We start from the raw sequence: 17,861 nt of genomic DNA, 5'->3' as shown, positions 1-17,861 counted from the left end.
AGTTACTCTCCTGAGTGTGAGTTCAAGGCAGAGCAGACATTGGAGGTGATTTTGGAATCTGCCTTCCCAGTGAAGAAAGATTGTTACTAAAAATATAAAAGCATTTTATATTTTCAGACTTTAAGTTTGAATAGTTGTTGATGAACAGAGTAACATTTTTAGAGTGTTTGTACACCCAAGTTCCTTTCTCAAATTATGGAATTCAAAAGATATTTTTTTTCTGGTTTCAGACAGTTTGTATTCCAGAGCCTTGGGCAGGTTACTTTTTTGACACCTCACTTTCACTATCTGAAAAATGAAAACATTGGACTAGGTTGGCCTTCATGGTCTTTAAGAGCTTCTCTCTAGTGGACATTTTTTTAGCCAATATATAATGAACCTTTAGAGTGGATTTTTCCCTTTGATTTAAGGAAGGCCCAAGTAATATGGTGCTTCGATATTTTGAAGGGGGGCCATTGGGGATTGACTTGTGTACCCTACAGAAGACATGTTCGAGTCTTCCTCCACCTTCCTGTGGATGTGGACCCATTTATAAATAGCACTTTTGATGGTGTCATTGTTAGTTAAGGTATGGGCTCATTTGTGAATAAAATCTTTGACAGTTCTATTTAAATGAGGCCAAATTGAATCAGGGGTGAGCCTTAATCCATATGACTGGAGTTCTTATAATCAAAGAAATTTGGACGCAAAGCGTTGAAAGAAGCCAAAAGTCATTAGAAGCCAGAAGCCAGCAGAAATCCGAGGAGCAGACACAAGGAGAGAGAGAAATTACTATGTGACAGAGTATTACTGGAATGCTACAGACACTGGGAGAAAGCAAGCCCTGCAGACATCTCAGTGTTGGACTTCTATCTTCCAAAACCATCAGATAATAAATTTCTGTTGTTTCAGGCAACCCATTGTGTGGTATTACTCCTAGCAACCCTGGCACACTAAGATGGGCAAAGAAGAAAAACTCTGCTTCTACCCAATTCCTTTATGCTTCCCTTTAGGGAAAATGTTTATACTCTTTTGAGCTTATAGGGGAGAATTTTTCCTCAGAGTCTCTATAATGCTTTGCAAATAAGAATAACCAAGTTTCTGTGGATGGAAGGCAACCAAATCACCTCAAGTGTATGCAGAGGTCACTCCAGGCTTCACATCACTTCAGAGCAGCTTAGCAGCATTATAAATACATGGGTAGAACAATACAGCCAGAGCCACCTCCCCAGGAATGGTGAGGAAAAGGAGGATGGCCTTTTAGTGCTTACACTATTCTATTTAGATGAGGGACTTAGAATTCCCAGTAGTCAGCTGATCACTGTGATGTGGCTTCATTAGCTTGGAGGTGGAGTCGGGGGAAGATATCATATAGGACTAAGGTTTTTGTTTTGTTTTGTTCTCTGCTGGTCATGGAAGCTCTCTGGAATTTCTTAGGTTCTTAAATGTTTAGTCTGAGTTGGTGCCGCTGGTTAATTTTCTCCTGGGAAGCCGGCATGCATACACTCATTCGTATCACCAGCCTCAGCAGGGCCAGACCTGTGCTAGGCCATGGAGATGGGAGAACAAAAAAGAGACACATATTATGCCCTCTGAAGGGTGGTTTTGAGTAGCCTGGGGCCCTATCACTTTGAGAGAAGATAATTATACATATTAGAGAGGAGAAAATATGAACCACAGAAACATTAAATGGAGGCCACCTGGCCATTTTGAATGACATTGACTCCTTACCCACAAAGCTCACAGGATCACCATCTCAGTCTAAGGAACTTCTCACTAAAGAAAGATGGACCAGCGACCACATGCCTTAATCTGAGATTTTTCTTGAAAGATTTTTGGTAAAATACCCAAGTCAGAAAAATAAAACTAAAAACTTGTGATGGTAGATGACATGCAGGGTATTAAGAGCATTTGGAATTACGGAACTATAGAATCTCAAATCTCTGAGCTTGGAGAGAACTTGCAGACCGTCTAGTCCAGACTTCACAGCCAGGACACTAGGAAGGGTTGATCGAGGCAGGTGGGTTAGATAGTCTGAAAAAACCTACAGATTCGCATGATGTGGTTTATCGACCTCGGCACTATTGACATTTTGAACCAGATAATTCTTTGTTGTGGGTGGGGGTTGTCCTGTGTATTACAGAATATTTACTAGCATCACTGGCCTTAACTCAATAGATGCCAGCAACACACACACACACACACACACACACACACACACACACACACACATCTGTCCCAGTTGTGACAGCCAAAAATATCTCCAGATATTATGAAATATTCCAATTGGAGGTGGAGGGTGTGTTGTCAATTGCCCTCAGTTGCAAACCACTGCTTTATGATAGTGCAGTGTCAGTAGGAAGAGTCTAACTCTTCTTCTTTATGTTTGGTTGGAATCCTATCAGAAGCTTTGATTCATTCGTTTATTCATTCATTCATTCATTCAACACACATATATGCTGAGCTCCTACTGTGTGCATTGTTCCTACTACTGAAGATACCAACATGAATAAGGTAGACATGGCCCCTGCTTCTGGAGTGCTTGCATTCTAGTGGGGGAGGCAGACCAGAAACAAACAAATGAGTACCATGTCAGCAATGAAGAAAACAGTAGCTTAATGAGGTTGAGAGAAACTAGGGAGAGGAAGTGGGAAGGTGGCTGACATTAGGTGGTGTCTTCAGGGAATGCCTCTTGGAGGCTAGAATTTTTGAGCTGAGACTTGAATGATGAATCAGCCATGTGAAGATTGGTATCTGTATGTTTCGGAATAATAATAAAAAGTAAGGAAATGAATTAAATCAAGAAAAAGTCCTTTAAAATATGAAAAAGACTTCTTGTAAAATGGGTCCTTTGTACAAAAATGTTGAATGTTGTAGTCATGATCTAAGCTCTTCAGTTAGCAAAATGATCAAAGTAAGGACTCAAAAACCTCATCCAAGGTAAACATGCCAGGCAGTCACCAACCTGCTCTCACTTGTTGGTTTTCATGAACTGGGAACAAATTCTTGAATTTGCTGGATAGGCTTTTCTGTATCTTTGTCTTTTTTTTTAAATTTATTTTATTTTATTTTATTTTATTTATTTATTTTTATTTTTAGAACAGTTCAATAGTGAATAAGCCAAAAAAACTGTTTGTTGGGCAAAAGTAGGATTTATCATTAAGGATTTATGGAATGTGGGGCTTGGCCTAAGTACCTAAGCACTCTAGTGTTCTCACATGGTGATAAATTCTGCGGGGTCGACAGACAAATGTCTACGCTTTTTGCTTAGAAATTCCTGGGTGCAGTGATATTGTAGGAATAAACTTGCTGAGAGTAGATTGGGGCTTGCAAGAGAAAAGAAATTCCTTAGCTATCATGTTTGAAAAATTCCTAATTCTTGGATATCTGCCAGTCCCATCCACAAATACATTCTGTAAATTTTTCCTACTCTAAGGTTTATTAATTTGTTGGTGTGGGGGTATGAAGAACCAATGGATCTGAGTGGGCCAGGTGGTTAATGAGGAGGAGGGACAGCCTTCTAATGGCTTCTGCCACTGGTGGAAACCAAGAGGGCAAAAAAAAAATCCCCATTTCCTTGAGTCAGAGGGCTTTAAAGTGTTCATGATCCGCACAGACCTAGCCATTGTTCAGTTTTCCAGAAAGCATCCCGCTTAGAGCTTCCATTCTGACTTGCTAGTTAGACCGGAACCATGGTTTGGATAGACAGACAAACAGACAGACAGACCTAGGTGCCAGACTTAAGTTATCCATTGGCTCAGATTAGACTCAAAGGGTCATTACATTACTTGCTTCAGGCCCTGGTGTGCCATAATACAGGCAGATTCCAGACAATTCTCATCTAAAGGGAGTGACTTTTCTGAATTTTCTGAGCAAACAATGAGCACAAGACACGAGCAAGATTGGGTCAGTGATTCGATTGGGATTCTATGAGCTTTTCCCAAAATGAAAGAAGTTCTTCTGTCAAAATGTTCTTACACCCTTGATGAGTCAACAGCCATACCTTTTTTTTTCTTTGAATGGTAGTTGTTAAAATGGCTTCTGGATTCACTCACTGAAACTGTAAAATTTAGACTTTGCATGGTTGCCTGGATCTTATATGCCAGGAACAGGTATATACAGTCGTGAAGATGTGTCTGAGGTCTCAGGTCACTCTGGCAAGCCCACTTGGAAAATAATCAATGTGCCTTTTGGTCTTTCATGATGTGGAAGGTGACTTTTACTGCAACTTCTGCTTATTCCATGTCTTAATCAGTTCTGTAGTGAAGACTCAGCAGCATATCTGCAACTTCTTATAATGAGAGTTCTTGTAGTGTAAAAAATGTCTGTAAAAACCCAGCCAGCATTCTGTAGAGTATTTAAAGGAGCACCGTGATTTTCCATCTCTGCTGTTGGGTGAGGTTCAGCTCTAGCGGGAAGAAGTCAGTTTTGTTCTAAGTGCTAAGGCAAGAGTGGCGTCAACGTTCCCAAGGAACTTTCTGATGAACCCATGACATTCCAGACATTCCCTCTATACTTCTCACTTCTAATTTATTCATGCAGCACACCAAGAATGGTTTTCCATCATTTGAAGGAACCTGAGCTGGGCTCTCATTTGTCATGGTCGCGTTTTGAGAACTTTAGTGTGGGAAGGGAGGTGTCTTCATTTGGTTTTGTTTTCTTTGCAAGCCACATCTCAAGGAGAATATTGTCAGGACACTTCTCAGAATTAGAGTTATCTAGTGAACTGCAGGTTCCCCTTTATAGACAATGAGGTCTAAGGCGACAGAGATACCACCCTGCTTCCTCCCTTTCTTTTCTTGTCCCTTCTCTCCTCCTTTATCTCCTCGTTCAAATCACACGCTTCCTTTTCTGAGGACAGGAGAGCTGGCAGACTGCCTGTTGGCCTGTTGGCCTCAATTAGCCTTATATCATTGCAAAGGAATGCATGAATTCTCCAGAAGATATGTACTATCTCTTTCTGTACCTGCTTTCATAACAGGTCACTCAGCCAGAATTGCTTCTTATGTATATATCTGACATTTTTTTACCACTTGGATGACATCCCTAGATGCTCATCTCATTTTAATGACGAATCCAAAGACATCTGTCATGAAGTACTACTCCAACATACTCTGTAACATTGGGCAACTTTATGCAGGAGAACAAACCTAAAAGAAGAGATAACCCATAGAGTAGCATCCTTGGGTTATTAATGCACGTGTTGACTGCTTCAACCTTTCTGCTTATGCACAGGCTCCTGTAGATAGGCCAGGCTGACCACATTCAACTGAGGCCACATGGATTGACAGAACTCAAGGCCTTCTGGTATTTCCCTGCTCCTCTTCAAATTCGGACTCATATTGGGGGTTGCATATGTGATTGCAAGTTAATCCTTTCTCTTCTGAAAATTTGGTTTTGAAGAACAGCTGTGTCTCCCTTCTGAATTCCTTAATTATTAATCCTCCCTGATATGTTAAACCTTTCATTAGTGTGGTGAATTGCTAAGAGTACACAGAACTGCGTAGATCATGTAGCAAACTATCAACATTTGATAGGACATTTGAAGACACCACATGGTGAGCCAGGATCTATAGTCCTACCAAATGCTGTGGGATCGATGGAGGTAGCTTGTTGTTGGAGGTTCTCTGTCAGTTTATTTTGCTGGTTTGTGTTTTTAAAAACGGTGACCTGGGAACGATATGTGTATCAGTTGTACTTATTCAGAAGGGGGACTGATTCCGCCCTAGCAGAGCTCCTGTTAAATTTGGAGTGCACATGCCCATATCTGAGTCCAAATTAAATCAAGAAAATTAATTGCTTTATATATTTTTTATTGAACATTCTATATTTACATTTGTAGGTTTGATTCTGTAACTACTGTTCTTGAAGGGAGATTTCATTTCATTCCCTCATTTCAGTACTGTTTGGAGAGATTTTTTGAATGATTTTTAAATTAGTAGAACTTCCTCTTCAGCCATGATAGCAGTAGATGATTAGTATTAAAATAGAACATCCTTTTGTTGCTCAAGTAGCAACCCAAAATTCGCAAGTGATTTTTTTTTTTTCGTTTTTCATCCTCAGGAATTCTTATGTATTTCCCCCGCCCCAGTGGTCCCAGACTTTGTCAGTTAGAAATATTCACTTCCAAACACATCTCACAACCCTCTGACCTCGTCATAGCAACAGTTTCTGATCTATGAATGCATTTTAGAATGGTTTCTAGGTTCCTGATTATTCTGTTTTTCTAGCTGAAATATTCCAAAGTTCATGCATTCCATTACCTGCTGTGCCAGTTTGAATGTATTATGTCCCCCAAACGCCATTATCTTTGATGTAATCTTGTGTGGGCAGACCTATCAGTGTTAATTAGATTGTAATTCTTTGAGTGTTTCCATGGAGATGCACCCCACCCAACTGTGGGTGATGACTCTGACTGGATAATTTCCATGGAGGTGTTGGCCCACCCATTCAGGGTGTGTCTAAATTAAATCACTGGAGCCATATAAATGAGCTGACAAACAGAAGGAACTCAGTGCAGCTGAGAGTGACATTTTGAAGAGGAGCTGCAGCCAAGAGGGACGCTTTGAAGAAAGCACAGGAGCTGCAGATGAGAGACAGTTTGAAGACGGCCGTTGAAAGCAGGCGCTTGCTCCAGAGAAGCTAAGAGAGGACAAACAACCCAAGAACAACTAAGAGTGACATTTTTGAGGAACTGCAGCCTAGAGAGGAACGTCCTGGAAGAAAGCCATTTTGAAACTAGAACTTTGGAGCAGACACCAGCCATGTGCCTTCCCAGCTAACAGGTTTTCTGGAAGCCATTGACCATCCTCCAGTGAAGGTATCCGATTGCTGATGTGTTACCTTGGACACTTTATGGCCTTAAGACTGTAACTGTGTAACCAAATAAACCCCCTTTTATTAAAACCAATCCATCTCTGATGTTTCGCATTCCAGCAGCATTAGCAAACTAGAACACCTGCCCTTAGAGAATTGGTTTTCCCATTCATAAGAAAGGAAAGTAAGAAAAGCACCAACAACAGGTGTTAACTAAAACCTTTTACTGAAGTATGATTCAGGAGAATTGTGGAGTTCATTGTCTTAAAATGAAACTAGGTTTCTGGAGTGGACAGAAGAAAAGCACCTTATTGTGTTTCTGGTTCTATTTCTCAAAGGCTTTGAAGGTTATAATTAGTTGCTACAGAATGACATGGCCATGGTGCTTCACAGCTTTATTTCTAGTCTGTAATCTTTCAGTCAGAGAAGAAGTTAGCCCCAGGCAGGGCCTCTATGTTTTAACTTGGATGCTTGCTGGATATAGTTGGGTTTTTGACTCGAGGCCCACTTTTATGCTCCTGGGCCATGCAAGCTTAATGAGTTGCTTGCCAAGCAGTCATGGGCCAGGGTTGATGGTGGCAGGGTTTTGAGAATGCCTCGAAACATCAGATGCCACCCTTTTCCAATTCCTTCTGAGCAATGAGTCAGAAGGGCACACGAAGAAGGTGTTGTCTCCTTTTACCTTCACAGGTGGAAAACCGAGGCATAATGGATCCCTGAAATTCTGAGCCCAGAAAGTGTAGAGGCAGACGGTAGAAATTCAAATTGGTATTCTTGCGATTGAGACAGCATCATCTGTGTCCGTAATGTCATTTTCCCCAGTTCCATGTGTATGTTACAAATCTTTATCAACTTCTCTGGATATTCTTTAAATAGGCCTTTAAATAGGTCTTCAAGAGTCAAACACAATTGGATTTTAAGCTTCCCATCGAAGCCTCACCATTTTGAATTCCCAAATTATAAATGTGAACTGAGCAAATCAACAACTGATAATAAGTACTATGGAAGTGTAATGAATGATCCCAGTGGTCTAGGGGTTCACATTAGGGGGACCAGTCACATTAGGTGGTAGTTGTTTGTTCCAGAATTTGTCTGCACCCACATGGCAGGACATCATCATGGGGGCTATTTGGAGTCTCATCACCCAGTCTTGGACCTTGAGGGGCCTGGAAATATTGCCTCTCTGGGGTAAGAAGAATGGGGGCACCTGTTTGATTTGTAGATTCATCTCATGGTCTTTTGAAATAACATTTCTTTTTAGTTAGCTTGGAAGCTTCCTCTTCTGCTTTTGATTTTGCTGATTTGGTAAGGAAAAAATATTGCTAATCTCATGCTCACAGTGTTTTTAAATGAAGTAAGGAGATAGGAGATCAAAGCGTTGAGCTTTCAGTCATCGGTTTGTAGCAAATCCGCGTCTAGTTTAGCCTCTTCAAGTTGCCGCTCATCTGCTCATCTAGGTTGATGAGCAGTCAAAGCTGCAGAGCCGATGCCTGGTCGATTTTTCTCATTGTTGTTGGTTTCTCTGAGGATTACCATCTGCTGCAAAAGCACACTCTTTGGTTGATGGATGGGTCATCCGCAGATCCAGTTCTCTTTGTCTCTGTCCTCTACTCCCTGCTTCCCTCCCACTCTTACTTCTTACCCGGGTGTGCCTCCACAGCCACATAAATATGTCAAGCTTCTGTTTCTTTGATTATTTAAGCCATGCCGGCAATTTCTGTTTTCTTCTTCTGTCAGCGTCTTCAGGAGAGATGTGTACACAAAGGCAAAAAGCCTTTCAAAGTGGGCTGCATCCTCCTTTCAGTGCTTGGTGGAAAACATCAGGTTGGAGGCCAGTCAGCTGTACCTCATGCTGGTTCTCTCGGCATTCTGGAGATTAACCTCTTCTAAGGCTCTGAGCTATTTTTGAGGTAGCGACTGCAACCACATTAAAGCTAGAACCCATTAGGAAATCACTTTCATCATCTCTTCTTTTTCCAAATCAGTGGCTTTTTTTTTTTTCCTGTTCTCATAACCCTTTAATCTCCTTTGTAGCAGAACAAGGAGACTGTTAGTTTGTGTTTGCATCCAGTGAAGTTAGCATCCTCAATAACGGCTTCCAAAGATACCCAGATATGAGAGAACTGAGCAGAGAGGGGAATTTCATCTCTGGGGTGGGACTTAATGCAAGAAGGTGCCCTCCTTTCCTTGTGCAGAACCATAATTTTTGTTGAAGTTGTGCAAACCAGGCTCAAAGTTTCCAAAAGACACCCAGCAGAAAGGCTTTTGTTGCGTTATTTCTAAAGGCTTGAAGTTGTGAAGGGAAGAGATTTTGTTTTCCTCTCAGCTGCACAATGGAGCTTTCAGAGAACTTCTTTTAAAAGGAATAGCTACAGCCTTTGTGTTGAAGGGTGTGTCTGTTGGCAGGGTCTGCTGATGCAGACAGACTGGCTGGTGATTAACAAAGGTCATTAGACTTTGGAATCTGGCAAGCAGAGTCAGATGGTCTGTCTTGTGTGTGTGGAAGGACGACTCCCAAGAAGTCAAGGCATTCTGGAGGTCCCCCCACCCCACCCCCAAGACAACCCTGGTCCAGGGTTGTCTTGCTCTACCCAGTGCTTTGCTGGGACTAACGAGCAGGCATATCAATCATGGAATAAAAGAACCTTCAGAGATCTTGGTGAATGACATTTGAGGAGGAGAAAGGTGCTGCTTTTCGGAAAGAAACGGAAACAGTGAATTCTTTTTTGGGAAGAGAAAAGCTTCGGAGAAGCCCAGCTTGCTCTTCTTGCGTTCATTTCTGACTGTCAGCCTAGCAGAAGCCAAGAGAAGCCATGTTGTGCAGGGAGGAGAAGCTCTGAGCTAAAATGGCTGCTCCCAAAGCTCAGAGGACTAGAGCAGCTTAGTGAGTCTTAGAGCTTCAGTGACGCAGAAGCTCATATCTCTTGAAAGTGTGATAAACACATTCAGCAGAGCTGTGGCTTGTTTGGCTGAGATGAAAGGACTAAGCTTGGGGGATGGGGCGTGCAACACTGGATGATCTGCTTTTTTTCTGTGAAGTGTTCTAAATGCAGGAGTTGTCTGCACCATGGAAAAATTTGTTTTCAGGTCTAATGGACTGTGCGAAAGGAGAAGTGGGGTGGGGCCTCGGTGACTGCTGTAATTTGATCCAGGGCTGATAGCAACCTCTTCCACACAATTTGGGTTGGTGCTTAGGCATAAAAGCTCGTGTATCTGGAATATTGAGACTTAGTTAGCTGAAAAGACTCTGGTGCACAGTTCAATGTTTATTGAAAAAGGATAAATTACTGTGTGAAAGAAGAGAAAGGTAAATATCTGTGCCCCGTTCTGCAAGCTCAGTGTGTCCAGAGCTGAACTTGCCAGAAGTAATTTTAGCAGTTTCTCAGGAGGAGCATGCTTTCATCGAAAATCCTCATGCAGTGGCTACTTTCACTACATTGACATACAATTATTGGACTTTACTCTAGTAAAGTAGGACTGCAGAAGTCATTTGTCTTTTACAGAAGAAGTATGGAAAGTTGCATCATAAAGTACATGTCGCTACAGCTTTAGCTCTTGGACATCTGGTTCTAGATTACAATGACTCAGGAGAGTGTGTGGTGAGCTTAATGAAGGAACTCCCTCATTAAGATAATGACTAGGTATCTCAACTTTCTATGTATTAAGATAGGAAGAGCTACACCTTTCTAATGCATTTTTATCTTCTTAATGGTGGAACTCTCCATTACATTAGTGGGAAGCTGTGTGTCTATTTCAGTCACACAGTAAATGGCAGGATGAAGGGTAGTTGGGCAAGTTTTGTTTTATTCCACACCAGGTTTACAGCTCTTTGGGTGCAAGTATGCACTGCACGTTTCTAAAGGGGAGAAGTGGAAAAAGATAAAGTCACAACATAGAAGCCCCTCTTCAAAACTGTAACTTTCTGTTCCTTCATATAAATCGAGGCACCAAGCTGCAACTTTGAACCAGAAACCGGATAGTTATCTAAAGTCGGTTTTTTGAGACTCCCCTGAGAAATATTTTATGACCTAATTAGAGTGGAGAGTTGTTAGGTTATAATTGGTAGGTAGTAAAAGAGCAAATAACCATTTGGATTTAGCTCATGAGAAAGACACAACTAAATTGTTTGGGGAAGGGAGGAATGAGCTGTACCCTGATATCAGTTAAATATTAAAATAATGAAAAAAACGGGAAGTCTCCCTTCTGAGATTCAGTGCTGTTTCACCAACACTGTAATAATACTATTAAAATAGCTCATGAAGATGGCATTTTTGTCTTCTTCTCTGTACGGACATCCTCTTTACCTCTGAGAAGATTCTAGTTCAAAATGAGTCCAAGGCAGAACGAAGGCAATATTAATTTACGGAGAAATCTGAATTCAGTTGATAAATTCAGAAACTATTAAAACTTTTGAAATATTAGGGATTTCCTCGACAAATGTCATTTGAAGATGTAGTTATCAAGCCAGAGAAAGTTTGTTTTTTTTTTTCTTCTTCTTTTTAAGTTAATGAAGTAAAGGATATCATTCCATCCTTCCGTTAATGGACCCGAAGCCCCATCAGCTTGGGGTATGTGCTTAGCATGTTCTTGACGATGTTTTGTCCCATCTTCCACAGCAGGTTCCTAATGTGAGAGGGTAGACCAGACCATGGAGGTGCTTCAGTGCGATGGCTGTGACTTCAGAGCCCCATCCTATGAAGATCTCAAGGCGCACATTCAGGATGTCCACACGGCATTTCTGCAGCCAACTGATGTGGCTGAGGACAATGTTAACGAGCCACGATCCGGGTCCATGAATGCCAGTAATCAGACAGAGATGGAGTTTTCTTCTATAAAGGATGAATTTGCGGTCGCAGAGGATTTATCAGGTAAATCTATACATGTAGCACATCTGCTCTATTTCATTTGCTCGCCTTTATTTTTAACCTGTAGCTGTGGTTCTCAATCTGCCTGGCTTCTACAGAGTTTTTTGCTGTCTGTGAGCCATTTTTTGTGATGTGGGCATCATGTCTGTCTTCTTGAGTATCTTAGACTATTGTCTTCTCAGCTTCCTTGTGTTTCCGAGTTTCCTTTTCATTTTGGGAACAAGGTAATGTCTTAAGACATTCTCGAATGAATATTGCAGTTTATGAAACTTGTAGTTTTATAGCTACATGGCACATTTTCGGAGACAAGGAGAGTGTTATATCTAAAGCTCTACGCTGCATCCTCCTTGGTGAGAAGGAGCCGTATATATATATTCATTCAGGTTTTGTGAACACTGTTCAGGGCCTCATCTGGACGCTTTAGGCCTTCTGAGTGTGATGTTTATTAATGAAGAGTAATTGAAATGGAACCGATTTGCATGACATAGTTTCTTACTTCTCTTTTGCTTTCCTTTCTCTTCCCATTTTCCTTATGCTTTTTCTTTAGGTCAAAATGCTGCTGCATTGGGAACTGGAAGTTACTATGGCCACAGTTCAGGATATTACGGTCAGCATATTGCCCCTAATCCCAAACCAACAAACAAGTTTTTCCAATGCAAGTTCTGCGTACGCTACTTCAGGTCAAAAAACCTCCTCATAGAACACACTAGGAAGGTCCATGGGGCTCAAGCCGAAGGGAGTTCAGTGGGATCCCCCATCCCAGGATCCTTAAATTATAATATCATGATGCACGAGGGATTCGGAAAGGTCTTTTCCTGCCAGTTTTGCACATACAAGTCACCGAGGAGGGCAAGAATAATTAAGCATCAGAAGATGTATCACAAAAACAATCTGAAGGAGACTGCCACTCTTCCCCCTGCCCCTGCACCTATGTCAGACCCTGTGGTCCCGCCCATGTCCCTGCAGGACCCCTGCAAGGAGCTGCCCGCAGAGGTCGTGGAGCGCAGCATCTTGGAATCCATGGTCAAGCCTTTGACCAAGTCTCGGGGCAACTTTTGCTGTGAGTGGTGCAGCTACCAGACGCCCCGCCGAGAACGCTGGTGTGACCACATGATGAAGAAACACCGCAGTATGGTCAAGATCCTTTCCAGCCTCAGGCAGCAACAAGAAGGGACTAACCTGCCTGAGGTGCAGACCAAAAGTGCCCCGAGCCCCACTTCCAACTCCACCTATCTGTCCATGAATGCTGCAAGCCGGGAGTTGCCCAACACTAACGTCTCCAACTTCAGGGGCTCCGTCGGCAACTCTATCATGAGACCCAATTCTTCTTCAGCTTCCAAGTTTTCTTCCATGTCTTACCCTCAGATGAAGCCGAAGTCACCTCACAACTCTGGCCTTGTGAACTTGGCAGAGAGACCCTGTTATGGAATGGCCGACATGACAAATTCTTCCACTGACCTGGAAACCAACAGTATGCTGAATGATTCTAGTTCAGATGAAGAGTTAAATGAAATAGACAGTGAGAACGGTTTAAATTCTTTGGATCACCAGACATCAGGCATGTCTGCAGAGCAGCTGATGGGCTCAGACGGCAACAAGTTATTGGAGACCAAGGGGATACCCTTTAGAAGATTCATGAACAGGTTCCAGTGCCCTTTTTGCCCCTTCCTCACCATGCATCGACGTAGCATCTCCCGTCACATTGAAAATATCCACCTGTCTGGAAAGACAGCTGTCTATAAATGTGACGAATGTCCGTTTACTTGCAAGAGCTCATTAAAACTTGGGGCTCACAAACAGTGTCACACGGGTACAACGTCAGATTGGGATGCTGTGAATTCCCAGAGTGAAAGCATTCCTTCCTCGCTGAATGAAGGTGTGGTGTCTTATGACAGCTTGAGCATCAATGGGAGGAAGTCAGGAGTCATGTTAGAGGTCTTGCCTCCGCAGCAGCCACCGCAGCCGCCACCACCACCCCAGCCGCAGCCGCAGCCACCACCACAGCTACAGCCACCGCAACTACCACCCCCCCTTCAGGTGCCACCCCAGCCACAACCCCAGCCGCCACCAACGCAGCAGCCACAGCCACCCACGCAAGCCCCACCCCTGCACCCTTACAAATGCACCATGTGTAATTACTCCACCACGACTCTGAAAGGGCTAAGGGTCCATCAGCAGCACAAACACTCATTCTGTGACAACTTGCCAAAATTCGAGGGGCAGCCCTCAAGCCTGCCTTTGGAAAGCGAGACCGACAGCCACCCCTCTTCCAGCAACACTGTGAAGAAAAGCCAGACCTCAATTCTTGGGTTGTCCTCCAAGAACAATTTTGTAGCTAAGGCCTCTAGGAAGCTCGCTAATGACTTTCCTCTTGATTTGTCACCTGTGAAGAAGAGGACTAGAATTGACGAGATAGCAAGCAACCTGCAGAGCAAAATTAACCAAACCAAACAGCAGGAAGATGCAGTGATCAATGTCGAGGATGATGAGGAGGAAGAGGAAGACAACGAAGTGGAGATAGAGGTTGAGTTGGATCGGGAAGAAGAGCCACCAGAACCTGTCCTGGAGGTTCCCACGTCCTTTTCGGCCCAACAGATTTGGGCACGGGATGTCAGTGAACCCCAGAAGGAGCCCAGCTTCAGAAACATCACCCACGATTACAACGCGACCAACGGGGCTGAGATTGAGCTCACCCTCTCTGAAGACGAAGAGGATTATTACGGGTCGTCAACAAACATGAAAGACCACCAAGTTTCCAATACGGCTCTGCTGAACACCCAGCCTCCTCTCTATGGAACCGAGCACAATAATAATGACAGTACAGACTTTAGTGACCCTGGAAGGCTTTATTATTGCAAACACTGTGACTTTAACAACAAATCTGCCCGGAGTGTCAGCACCCATTACCAACGAATGCACCCGTACATTAAATTCAGCTTTAGGTACATCTTGGATCCCAACGACCACAGTGCAGTGTACAGGTGCCTGGAATGCTACATCGACTACACCAACTTCGAAGATCTCCAGCAGCATTACGGCGAGCACCACCCAGAAGCCATGAACGTTCTCAACTTTGATCACTCGGACCTGATCTACCGGTGTCGGTTTTGTTCGTACACGAGCCCGAACGTCAGAAGCCTGATGCCGCATTACCAAAGAATGCATCCCACGGTGAAGATTAACAACGCTATGATATTTTCCAGCTACGTCGTGGAGCAGCAGGAAGGTCTGAACACGGAGTCCCAGACACTGAGGGAGATTCTGAACTCGGCACCCAAGAACATGGCGACGTCCACTCCTGTGGCTCGTGGTGGTGGTTTGCCAACGACGTTTAATAAGAGCGCTCCTTCAAAGACATTTCCTCCAGAATGTGAAAATCAGAAAGACCCTTCGGTCAACACCGTTGTCGTTTACGATTGCGACGTGTGCTCATTCGCAAGCCCCAATATGCATTCTGTCTTGGTCCATTATCAGAAGAAACACCCCGAAGAAAAGGCTTCCTACTTTAGGATCCAGAAAACCATGCGAATGGTGTCTGTGGACAGGGGCTCTGCCCTTTCTCAGTTGTCATTTGAGGTGGGTGCTCCAATGTCTCCCAAAATGTCCAACATGGGTTCCCCACCCCCCCCTCAACCCCCGCCACCAGACCTCAGTACTGAGCTTTACTACTGCAAACACTGTTCCTACAGCAATCGGTCAGTTGTGGGAGTACTGGTCCACTACCAGAAAAGACACCCAGAAATAAAGGTTACTGCCAAATATATCAGACAGGCTCCTCCCACGGCCGCCATGATGAGAGGGCCCGAGGGGTCCCAAGGCTCCCCACAGCCATCCGCCCCCATGCATCCGCTGAGCCGAAGCAGCTCTGAGAGAGATGCCCCTCCTGTGGAGAACGAGATGTTCTTTTGCCAGCACTGTGATTACGGGAATCGGACGGTCAAAGGCGTCCTCATTCACTATCAGAAGAAGCACCGGGACTTCAAGGCCAATGCGGACGTGATCCGGCAGCACACAGCCACCATCCGAAGCCTCTGCGATCGCAACCAGAAGAAGCCAGCCAGCTGCGTGCTCATCCCCCCGTCCATCGTGGAGCGGGACAAGGTGAAGCTGCGAGCACTCAAGTGTAGGCAGTGCTCTTATACCTCCCCCTACTTTTATGCACTGAGGAAGCACATCAAGAAAGACCACCCTGTCCTGAAGGCCACGGTCACGACCATCATGCGGTGGGCGTTTCTGGATGGTTTGATAGAAGCCGGCTACCACTGCGAGTGGTGCATCTACTCGCACACGGAGCCCAACGGTCTGCTCCTCCACTACCAAAGGAGGCATCCGGAACATTACGTTGACTATACTTACATGGCTACCAAACTCTGGGCTGGGCCGGACCCTTCCCCTCCCTGCCTCGTGATGCCAGCTGAAGCCAAAACCTACCGGTGCAGGGACTGTGTCTTTGAGGCCTCCTCCATCTGGGACATCACCAATCACTACCAAGCGTTCCATCCCTGGGCCATGAATGGCGACGAGTCGGTGCTGCTGGACATCATCAAGGAGAAGGATGGTACCGAGAATCCCATCCTCCAACCCGAAGAGTTGTTGGGCCCACTGAATTGCGAAAACCAGATGCCCATTCCCGTCCCAGAGCAGGAGGCCGAGTGCCCGGAAGATGCCTGCCTCTCCCCCGAGAAGAGCCTCCAGCTGGCCTCGGCCAACCCCGCCATATCCTCCACCCCGTACCAGTGCACCGTGTGCCAGTCCGAGTATAACAACTTGCACGGCCTTCTCACCCATTACGGCAAGAAGCACCCCGGCATGAAGGTCAAGGCTGCCGACTTCGCCCAGGACATCGACATCAACCCGGGCGCCGTCTACAAATGCCGGCACTGCCCGTACATCAACACCCGCATCCACGGCGTCCTGACCCACTACCAGAAGCGACACCCATCCGTCAAGGTGACCGCCGAGGACTTTGTGCATGACGTGGAGCAATCCACGGACCTATCCCAGAACGACGTGGAGGAGACGAGCAGGATTTTCAAGCAAGGGTACGGTGCCTACCGGTGCAAACTATGTCCGTACACACACGGCACTCTGGAGAAACTCAAAATCCACTACGAGAAGTACCACAATCAGCCGGAATTCGACGTCTTTTCCCAGTCGCCCCCGAAGCTGCCGGTCTCCCTCGAGCCTGAGCTGCCCACCGAAGTGAGCCCCTCCCAGGTCTCGGTGACCGAGGAGGAGGTGGGAGAGGATCCCATGTCCACGTCTCACTTCTCTACCTCGCACCTGGTCTCCCACACTGTGTTCCGGTGCCAGCTCTGCAAGTACTTCTGCTCCACGAGGAAGGGGATCGCCAGGCACTACCGCATCAAGCACAACAACGTGCGAGCCCAGCCAGAGGGCAAGAACAACCTCTTCAAGTGTGCCCTGTGTGCCTACACCAACCCCATCCGCAAAGGACTGGCGGCCCACTACCAGAAGCGCCACGACATCGATGCCTACTACACCCACTGCCTGGCAGCCTCCAGGACCATCAGCGACAAGCCCAACAAGGTGATCATCCCGTCCCCACCCAAGGACGACTCCCCCCAGCTCAGCGAGGAGCTCCGGCGGGCGGTGGAGAAGAAGAAGTGCTCCCTGTGCTCCTTCCAGTCGTTCAGCAAGAAGGGCATCGTGTCCCACTACATGAAGCGCCACCCGGGGGTGTTCCCAAAGAAGCAGCACGCCAGCAAGTTGGGGGGCTACTTCACCGCCGTGTACGCCGACGAGCACGAGAGGCCGGCGCTGGTGGAGGAGGAGGAGCGGGGCAGCTTTGAGAGAGCCGAGGTGGAAGGCGAAGCTCAGGAGATGGAGTGGCTTCCGTTCCGCTGCATCAAGTGCTTCCGGCTGTCCTTCAGCACGGCCGAGCTGCTGTGCATGCATTACACGGACCACCACAGCCGGGACCTGAAGAGGGACTTCGTCATCCTGGGCGCCGGCCCTCGCTTGCAGAGCTCCACCTACCAGTGCAAGCACTGCGATAGCAAACTGCAAAGCACGGCGGAGCTGACCTCACACTTGAACATTCACAATGAGGAATTCCAGAAGCGTGCCAAACGTCAGGAGAGGAGGAAACAGCTTTTGAGCAAGCAGAAATATGCAGATGGTGCTTTTGCAGATTTCAAACAAGAGAGGGTAAGGATATGTTTTGATTTCCCTTCCCCC

The 17,861-nt window shown here is 45.4% G+C and overlaps 1 protein-coding gene across 9 annotated transcripts in view; it reads left to right on the top strand.

Annotated features, from left to right (window-relative positions):
• Nucleotides 1-17,861, top strand: part of ZNF462 (zinc finger protein 462) — a 128,620-nt gene that overhangs the window by 41,739 nt on the left and 69,020 nt on the right. For 7 of the 9 annotated variants that reach the window (XR_005219115.1, XM_037851245.1, XM_037851244.1 and 4 more), the window contains 2 exons: nt 11,412-11,663; nt 12,208-17,831. Coding sequence is in view for 8 of the 9 variants with exons in the window: in XM_037851245.1 (XP_037707173.1) it covers nt 11,444-11,663; nt 12,208-17,831 (5,844 nt within the window). In the remaining variant the exon portion in view is untranslated. The remainder of the gene's footprint in view (nt 1-11,411; nt 11,664-12,207; nt 17,832-17,861) is intronic. The other 2 variants (XM_037851241.1, XM_037851246.1) reach the window with 2 other exon arrangements.

The sequence above is a fragment of the Choloepus didactylus genome, chromosome 10 (assembly GCF_015220235.1).
Source record: "Choloepus didactylus isolate mChoDid1 chromosome 10, mChoDid1.pri, whole genome shotgun sequence".
In the NCBI taxonomy this organism is placed as follows: domain Eukaryota; kingdom Metazoa; phylum Chordata; class Mammalia; order Pilosa; family Megalonychidae; genus Choloepus; species Choloepus didactylus.
The sequence above is the reverse complement of the archived record's forward strand: the minus strand, read 5'-3'. Positions and strand labels throughout refer to the sequence as shown.